The sequence below is a fragment of the Ananas comosus genome, linkage group 20 (assembly GCF_001540865.1).
Source record: "Ananas comosus cultivar F153 linkage group 20, ASM154086v1, whole genome shotgun sequence".
NCBI lineage: Eukaryota > Viridiplantae > Streptophyta > Magnoliopsida > Poales > Bromeliaceae > Ananas > Ananas comosus.
In genome coordinates, this window is record NC_033640.1 from 7,499,295 (window position 1) to 7,509,222 (window position 9,928).

The window sequence follows — 9,928 nt, forward strand, 5'->3', positions numbered from 1 at the left end:
TTTGATGCTTAATTTTTATTGTTGCTATAAATATAATTTATTATTATCATATTTTATTTTTTAAAATTTTTTAATATTTTTACTTTTCTAGTTTTACTACAGCATTAACTACTTTTTCTTTAGTTTCTTCTATTTCTACTCCTTTTAATTTTTTTGTGCTATTTTTTAAATTTTATATATTTATTTATTTCTACAGAATCAACCCGCCGCAGGGGCGCGCCTTCACTAGTTTTTACTATTTGAAAGCAAATTACTAATGGTAATACAAAAGCCATACTCAGTGAAATGAGCTAAAACCAAGCCAAATAAATTAACTTTTCTTTCCTACTTTTCTAACAAGCCTAATAAATTCTAGTAGAAATGCAAAGTAACACCCAGAGTAGTAAGAAAATCTAATCTGTTTTCATGACAATATACCATAAGGAAAGAAAAAAAGGAAAAAAAAAAAAGAAGGAAAAATTAGCACTAAGTTTGCGCGAACTCGACGAACCAAACTATAAAAAAACACTACTAAAAACTGGAGTAAACTAACTATCCTATGAAACTATGTTTCTCCTACTTATCCTGCTTCGCGAAACTCTCGGCAAATCACTTCAGAGTTATCCTTCACTACTTCGGCCTTCGAAAACTTGCAAACCAAGTTCAGTATTTATCGTCGCACATATTCCTGTAAAACAAAAGAGGAAACTCACTAAGGCGTTTTTCTAAAACATAAATCATATGAGAGTTCAAATTGTAAAATGTTTTCTCGAGTTATTTATTAGCTCACTTTGAAAGAAATGACTAGAAGAATCACAATACACACCTGAACACGGGGTTTTATTGGCGGGACTCCACGAGAACATACACGGGCTTCCCGTTCAGCCTACAGTAACCCTACAAATACAGCAGAATCACTGAGAAAGTTTTCGCGCAGATTTTCATAAGAGAAAATGAGAAAAGTCGAAGATCAGGTCGTTTTAAAAAAACTAACATGTCCAGCATAATCAGCCTTTGTCAACGGCTGAAACGCAAATTAAAATCGTTAATGCGATGCAGGTGACTTGAAAAGTATGAAGTGTTCAGGAGATAGGTCGAGTGATCGGTCACGTTACTCGTCTTATTTAGAAAGCTTAAGAACGAGCTTAATGTTTCACATTCTTCGCATCGTTCCATTCAAAATAATGAAACTGAGTTCGATGTAATTCAGAAACTCCAATAATTATCTTAAGGAAGTTTTATTCTGAAATTAGCAACAAACCAATCAACTAAAAAAAGAGTAGCATAGCAGTACGGATTTTCGGGCAAAAAGCGAATTCCGAATGATCTGACAGAGAAGTTCAGTAACATATTATGGAATATCTGCACCTACTCTGGATACTTTTGCGCGGCGGAAGAAGGTAAAGATTGGATAAAAATTTCCAATGAGAAGAACAGAAAGTACCTTGAATTTAGGTAATCCGATGAGACAGGCACATTCAACCACTTCTGCTCCAGCACGTTCTTGATTTTGCGAATTGTTCCCAAAAGATCAAAGAATTGAGGTCAGCAAATAAAGTGTATGAAACATGAATTTAAAAGAACAAGCAAAAAGCAACAATCAACCAAGAAATAATTCCCAGATTAGGCATGCAAAAGCTACATTAATATGTTCAGGAGATAGGAATCTGCTTATGCACTTCTTTTGGAAATCTAATAAGCACAATCAATTTAACATATTAGCAAATCAGCAAATCAAAATCTCTACTTCTTAGAGATTACATGCTGCTAAAATGATGAGCCACTGAAAGCAAAACCTGAGTTGATGAGTTACTTCGCATATTTAATGAAAGGACCGACGAAAGGGTAACCAAGCACACCTCAAACCCTCTCCGCAAATTAGCGTAGCAGAAAATCAGATCTTATATAGAGAAAAGTTGACGAGAAATATTGAGAAAACAAGCACAAAAATAACGAAGCAATAAAGAGAACAATTAAGACAATAATTTATGTGGTTCAACCAACGTTGTGTCGACCTACATCCACGGGCAAGACCTCCTCAATTCGTTCTTCCATTAATCAACAGCAAAAAGTATAAGAAATCTCTCTCTCTAGGGCTCTACCACGTTTTCTCTATTAAGTAGGGTTTTACAATGAAGCTCTAAAGACCTAACATGGATTATACGGCTTATAAAACCCCCAAACACAAAACTCCCTTGTTCACATCTAGCTGTTGATCACCACTTAAAAACTCCCTACAAGATGATGTTGGACCATCCCTAATCTCAAAGCACAAGATTCTAACGATTTGAAATCAAACTCAACTCAATTTTCTCATCATGGCTCGAGGTTAAGGGACTTATACAAGACGTTCCGGAACCTAACACTTTCAAAGTGTGATGTCCTGGAACCAGACAAGCGTTCAGAACCTAAGTCACCAGCCCACTTCACTACCTTCGGGTTCTGCAGAACACATTCCTGGTTCCAGAACCTACATCATTAGGTTCCGGAACATGCACCCGATAACTAAATATCTTCGACGCTCGACCGTGAAATCAACTGGGAACATGGCTTCAACTCAATCAAACATTTAACTAGAGAAATATTTCGATGTTTATCCAAATATAATACATGATGCCAATATCCATATCAATCAAAAGATGAATTTTGACACATAGTTTAAATTCTTTATCAACAGTCTACGAAACTTGTTTTTCCTCAATAGAAGAAATAAATGGGATATATACATATTGGATTTAAAAATAAAGCTTAGTAACCAAACTTTAATGTCGGTCATCATCTTCGGCCCTTCAATTGATCTAAAACTATAGCAGTCCTTAATATTAGGCATGTTAAAGCAATGTACAAGATAAAGGGAGAAAAAGGATACAAAATCACAATACACATCACATATAGGAAAGAAATATCCAAAGCTCATTAAGAAAAAAATAACATAACATTGCGTTCCATTCCACAACAAAATAATACTGTCTGGAAGAAAAGTAGAAATTTGATCACTCAATCAGTTCCTTAGAACTCAAAAAATGTGCAGAAAATGTTCGACATGCCAATGAATCAATTCGGTTAATAGGGAGTTAATGAGGACATACCAAGAAGCCTTATTGCGGCACATAATGTACCGCCAGTGGCAACCAAATCATCAATGACTATTACACGCTCTTCTGGCTGAACAGCTCCAACGTGCATCTCCAAACAGTCGGTACCATATTCGAGCACGTATTTTTCTGAAATTACTTCACCTGCGGGCATAACGAATGATCAAACAAAAAAAGTGAATGCATAGCGTATAATATTTGTTCTCCATGCAAAATATTTGTTTCTGAAATTTCATAGTGAAACTAGGATAGCTACTGATACACTTGAAACTAACAATATGCACAACATTATAATTGCCTTGAGCTTCTTGATGATTCTATTTAAGTTCATTATTGCATATAAGCATCCAAAAAGCCAAAAGAGACTTGGTAAGTGCATTCATAAATTATTCCTTATTCTAATGCATTGTAAGATGATGCTTTCCCTGAATCGTGATAGAAGGTATAAACCACATATGCAATATTCAAAAAATTTACACAAGATACTAATAAAAACTCCAAAAAAAAGAAGAAAATCACAAGGGTCCTCCACCTTTTAGCATGGTAATGGATTTGGTTATTGTCCTTTCAATTTACAAGCGGGACCACAATCTTGAAACACTACCACCATCGTAGTATCCCCCCTAAATTTCCTTTTAAGAATGAGGAATCCAAGCATAATCAACAAGAAAGCAAGAGATGTGTTGCTCTGTTCATAATCAGGATCATTTCTCCATAGTAGTATGGGAACAAAATCACTTAAAAGTTTGATATAGAGAAAAGAACGATCACGCAATATGAAGCTTAATTATGATTGCTCTGGGTAATTGCATAGGAAATCAGTAGAATAGTAATATGAAAGGGAATTATTCATTTATTAGTAAAGAATTGATATTCGTAATTCATCACGATAGAGAGTATAACAAACCAATCAAGCAAAGAAAAGGATTGAAGTTATTCGACAACCAATCCATACCTGGCAATTTCTTAGGTTTTCGCAACGGTATGAATTTCGCTCCAATTGCTAGCGCGATAGCAGGGCCAAATATGAATCCCCTAGCCTCTATTCCTAGATAATCAATTGATGACATCAGTTTACATTGAGTTAGAATTAACAATTATTACATCAATAAAACAATTACTCACAATCTGCAATGTAGACTTCAAACTTATACAGCATTATCAAGGACCATTTTCACCATTGTTTATTCAAGGGAAGAATTTAAGAAAGTGATCATGAAACTCTCTATTTGCAAATACAAAGCGGCATGAGAACCATAAAATACCTTTCCATTTTTCAAAAAATAATTTCATTAAAATGAGAAACCCAGTATATGCAAGTCTTGATTATCTATTTAAAGTGATGAATATGTCATGTAAATATTATTATGAAACATGATATCTAAAGCATTCACAAAATCAAGCACAGCATGTAACATCACTATTGTCACAGATATTCAAATAAAAAGTGTATTTAGCGCTAGTTAAACTGTATGGTTGCCAGATTTGGACTTCTGTTTGCAAGAAACAAGATTCTGCATGCATTGCACAGTACTTTTATCTAATTATCATTGCCTGCATTTTCGATTCATAATGGTATCTGACATACAACAAGATTGCAGCCAATCTGATGGTTGTGCACCATACCTCCCAAGATCCACACCAAAAGAAAATATCATATTTAATCAAAACAAAAAACTAAAATAAAATCCACTATCTACTTAATCTATGATTCTGAGCATATTAGCATTTTTTTTACTTTAAATTCTAAAATTTAATACTCTGTCGTGACTTGAAGCCCAGATTGTCAGTCTAGAAAGTTCTTACTTAAACTGCTATAAATCTCTTCTCGGATATTTGGGTAACACTGATTTTAGATGGCCCTGTTGGTCAATCAAGCTTCAATTAGTCAACCAGTAGCCAAAAATCACTTAATCCTACAACTTGGTTTAGAAAGGAGCATACAAAACTTTAAGATACTTAACACTCTGAAATTTATTTTACAAATTGCGGAATCTGATTTACAGATAGAGAAAGAAAGAGAAGAAACAAAAAGCAATATTACTACAAATTTCAGGCCTCTAAATGGTATTCATTTGGAACAAGAGAAAAAGTACATGACACTCCAGATTTTGCAGTGTACATTTATGTTCTCTTGCTGGAGTTCAAAAGAGGGAAGAGGAACAAATATGAGGAGAAAATCATTTCCTTCATTTGGAATGAAAATTAAGGAGAGCAAGGAAATAAAGCAATAGAAAGAGGGAAAAGAGAGAAAACAAGCCCCTCTTCATTTTTTTTCTCTCCGAAAGTGGAGAGAAAGAAAAGAAAAGAAAATAACACTACGGAAACCTCACTTTTTGTTCTTTCAGCATATATACATGAAACACTACAAGGTAAAGTCAGTTTCTTATCCTTTACTGTCTTTCATTTCTCTTCTCTACTTTATTTTCTCTTCTTCTCCTCAATCCTCAACATGAGAACAATAAGTGCCGCATTTTTAGAAGCAATGCTAATATGGTAATTTATAGTTGAGGCTTCACTCAAAATTAAATTGACTCTATCAAATAGTATTTGATCTAAACATCGTCAAACTCAAGCTCCTCTCAGCTATTCCCTTGTACTTATCAACACAATAAAAATTATTAATTCCAACTACTCCCTCTAGGTAAACTCTCGTACTCATCTACTAGTCCCTCTATGTAAGCCCCAAAGGTGACAGAAGAAAACTAATTATTAATTCAAACTATTAAACAGCTATATCTGGTTGACGCATCACTTGTTCAAGTTCTCTGATTAGTATATGCTAACCGTCTAATAATTCCATTAACATCTTAACTTTGAAATGCTTCGTTCCACCGCAAGATCCAAACCTTGTTAACTAGAATCGATGCGACCCACAAAAAGAACATGTGCTTTTAAGCCTGTATTTGAAGCTCCCACAATAAGATCCAAAATTAACTATGGCAAAAAGCGACAAAAGGGGTTGGCAAATAAGACATTCTTATCTCTTATAATGGGTTGTACTTATCCAAGTAATAACTTCACATGCATCTCGTGCATGGGATACCACATCCATTCCTCACCAACAACAACCTTATCAGGACACCACTCCCCGACACGAATATTAATGCATGAAGTCCTCCCAGGTATCAGTTCATTTAATGTGGTCAGACGATATCATTTCCCGATTTTGATATCCTTCCAAACATTCTGCCACTTACAAGATTACATTGCTCAGAGAATCAAATTCAAACAGATGATCAAAGATTCCACAGTTGAGCATTATTATACAGAATTAATAAGCGGCGCCCTCAAAATTACTCTCCATATAGTATAAGGAATATGAAAATGGGTAATGAAGATATGAATTAATGTGCACGCCACTCTCAAAATTACTCCTTTCATATATTATTGCTATGAAAATGGGCAATAAAAAAAAAAGGTAAGTAAATATTTTGCTCCCAAAGCATAGCCAATAAAAAAAAAAAAGAAGAAAAGAAGCAAGAAAGAAAAATCTTCAAATGATACTGAAGATTCTCAAAGCTGATCATGTCGCATTAAAGAATCCACAGATACCTTCTCAAGATCACTCTCCACCATGTAGTACAAAATACAAAAGTGGGTACTCAAAAAAGAAAAAAGAAAAAAGAAAAAAAAGTTACCATTTTAATGAAGATACATCCCAAATCTTTTGAGTGGTACCAGAGATACACACCACAGGAAAGCATGCTCATCTAAAAAACTATTCTCCATATAGTACAGATATAAAAAGAACTGGGAACTCAAAAAAGGTAACTTTTTTAATTCCCCACGCATCAAATGCACAGTAAAGGAAAGCTAAATCACAAATCTTTTGCGTGGTACCCAAGATATACCATGCTTGCTTTTGCATGTTCTATAGAAGAATCCATAGGTGCCCATCTCAAAACTACTCACTTTTTTACAGTTTAAAAATAAAAGTAAAAATGTAAAAACGGGTACTTTTAAAAAAAAAAAAAAAAAAACCAAAGTAACCTCTTTATTCCCATGCTAATCATTTTACTTATTAGAAGAATCCATAAGTCCACATAGTGCAAAATAAACAAAAATAGTAAAAAAAAAAGAAAAAAGGGTAGATTTTTACTCAATAGCTCAATTTGTTAGAGTGATACCAAATTCACACCATGCTAACCCGATTCAATTTCGGTTTCTGATTACGTTGGTTATCCAGTATGTAAGTTTTTGATGCCCCTTATTTCCAACAATAATTAATAATAACTATAATCATATAAAGTGAGTGAGTGAATTACCGGCGACGGCGGAGATGGTCATGTGGCGGTAACGGTCGACGAAGATGTCGACGGCGTCTTTGAAGACGCCGGGGTGGAGGAGAAGGGTGGTGATGTCGTTGAACATGATCCCTGCGCGCGCGTATCCAGTAAGAATAAAAATATAAAATTAAATAAAGCTAAAAATTACCCCTCAATTAAGTAAAATTAAGGGGGTGAACAAAATAAAATTGTGGGATGTGATAAAACAAAAATATAAAATAAAAAGGAGAAGCACCCAACATCGCACCCCTCACCTGGTTTGGGGAAGTGAGGAACCACACGGATGGACTCCGAGATCGCCTTCAAACGCGGGTCTACTGCCACGGCCCCGTTCTCTCCCCCCTCCTCTTCCAACATTTTCTCTCTCATCTCTCTCTCTATCTTGCTTTGCTATGCTTTGTTAATGGTGACTATTACTACTACTACTACTACTACCACTGCTAAATAGTGATGAGTTTGTGTATGTGAGTGTATATATATTATATAGAGGGGGGAGAGAGAGAGAGAGAGAGAGAGAGATGGGATGGGGAGTAGCACTTATTAGTAAGAGAGAGGGTTGTGTAGTGTAATGAATAAGCGCTTGTTGTTCCCAAAAAGGAACAGGACCACCGCAGCTGGAGCCGCTGTAGAGGGGCTGCTGTTTATAGCACAGCTTGAGTTTTGGTGATTTCCAAAGTGTTTAATTATATATTACGATAAAATAGTAGAGCTGAATTAAGGGTGATTAATTATTATGCTTTTTTAAGAAGAATGTCCCTTGGCCGTATAAACAAGCATCTTCTATTTGAGCCAGAAATAATAATACCTACCGACTTATCTATACAGTCACATTGAGGGATGACAGAAATTTTATTGAGAAGATCCTGAGTAAAAAAGACTTGCGTGAATCGTCCCATCATATTTTATTTGCTTTGAGATTTATACAAAGTATAATCTAAAAAAATACCTACCGACTGATCTATACAGTTATACCGAAAGATGGAAGAAACTTTATTAAGAAGATCCCGAATAAAAAAGACTTGCGTAAATCGTCCTATCGTATTTTATTTGCTTTGAGATTCATACAAATTATAATCTAAAAGAATACCTACCGACTGTTCTATACAGTTACATTGAAGGATGACAGAAACTTTATTGAAAAGATCCCGAATAAAAAGGACGTGCGTGAATCGTCCCATTGTATTTAATTTGCTTTGAGATTTATACAAATTATAATCTAATAATTTTTTGTTAATAATTTGTGGTTGTTCTTTCTATATTAGAGCTATGTAATGAAGTTTTGTTTGGTAGAAGGTGGACACAAATGAGGGCAAATGGCACTTTTGGTCCTTGTGACATTTTGATTCTGAAATTTTAATTTATTATAATTTTTTATTCAAAATTTTAGATTTATTGCGATCAAATTTTACTCATATTACTGACCGTTCGTAACGCAAGTGGCAAAGGGCTCGGTGGTTGGTACTCGAGGTCCCAAGTTCGAATCCTAGTTGGTTCATATTTTCAGCTAAATTTATTTCTAAATAAAATAAACAAAACACACATCTAAATTACAATATTTTTAGTTGACTAATGTTGATGTATCAATCACAATATTGATACATTACTTCTACATTATTACATTAATATTTCGTCAAGTAAATAGTTTGAGAACCAAACGCCCATCTAACTCTATATATAATCTTGCAAGATTTTGGTTATTTTTCATAATGAATAGTAACAAAAGTAGTTCTTCTAATATTACATTTCAAAACAAACATAAAATAGTAGGTTGAGTATGCTGCTCGAAATTTTAGCTTAGTATTTTTTTTTTTGTATTTTCTATTCNTACATTTCAAAACAAACATAAAATAGTAGGTTGAGTATGCTGCTCGAAATTTTAGCTTAGTATTTTTTTTTTTGTATTTTCTATTCAAGCAATGGTATGCTCATTTCCAAAAAAAAAAAAACAAATGGAAATTGAATGGACGATATTATATTACTCAAAAAATTAATTTAGTAGAAAATAATTTAGAATTAATTTCAATAACTTTAAGTTAATACAGAATAATATTTATAAATTTTCCTTTCAAAAAAGTGTATACCTGTTGATGTGACTGACGAAAATTCCAACTCATAGGATGGGTGGTGTATGGATACGATTAGTTCCGGTATAAATAAAAATTATCTACTTCAAAAATAAATATAAGTTCAGAAATAAATAAAAACTAAACTAATTTTATATTTTATGTTTAAATAAAAATTAAGTTATTTTTAGGAATAAGAAAAATAGCGTTTGAATAGATAAAATAAAATAAAAAAAAGTAGATAATTATAAATAGAAAATAATAATATTTTTTCTTATATTATATTTGAATTTAAAATTTTAAATTTTTAAATTTAAATATATAATTTTAAAGTTTTAAAATTTAAAATTTAAGTTTAAATTTTAAAATATCTCAAATTTTAAAATTTAAACTTTTAAATTTAAGGTTAAATCTAAATTTAAAAATATCAAATATCAAATTTTAAATTTAAAAAATTTAAAATATTAATTTAAAATTTTAAAATTTAGAATTTAAAATTATA

At 33.0% G+C, this 9,928-nt stretch overlaps 1 protein-coding gene across 5 annotated transcripts; it reads right to left on the bottom strand.

Moving 5' to 3' along the window:
- LOC109725406 (adenine phosphoribosyltransferase 2-like) lies at nt 307-8,019 on the bottom strand. 5 transcript variants are annotated; one of them, XM_020254583.1, is made up of 8 exons: nt 7,618-8,019; nt 7,343-7,453; nt 4,030-4,116; nt 3,069-3,218; nt 1,424-1,482; nt 974-1,003; nt 806-876; nt 307-667 (listed from the first exon to the last, which is right to left on the bottom strand). In XM_020254583.1, the coding sequence occupies exons 1-7, from the start codon at nt 7,730-7,732 to the stop codon at nt 820-822; spliced, it is 609 nt and encodes a 202-aa protein (XP_020110172.1). In that variant the 5' UTR covers nt 7,733-8,019; the 3' UTR covers nt 307-667; nt 806-819. The 5 variants fall into 5 exon arrangements, with proteins under 5 accessions (XP_020110172.1, XP_020110171.1, XP_020110175.1 ...); XM_020254582.1 differs by having other exon boundaries at nt 4,030-4,122; nt 7,618-8,017; XM_020254586.1 differs by lacking the exon at nt 974-1,003 and having other exon boundaries at nt 7,618-8,016.

What these genes read in the sequence shown, in the direction of transcription:
- LOC109725406 (XM_020254582.1), bottom strand. Translation starts at nt 7,732, where the DNA reads ATGAGAGAGAAAATGTTGGAAGAGGAGGGGGGAGAGAACGGGGCCGTG. An exon ending in GACCATCTCCGCCGTCGCCG is followed by an intron (nt 4,123 to 7,342) that starts GTAATTCACTCA and finishes TTGATTATCTAG; the next exon opens with GAATAGAGGCTAGGGGATTC. An exon ending in TCGGATTACCTAAATTCAAG is followed by an intron (nt 1,004 to 1,423) that starts GTACTTTCTGTT and finishes TTTGCGTTTCAG; the next exon opens with CCGTTGACAAAGGCTGATTA.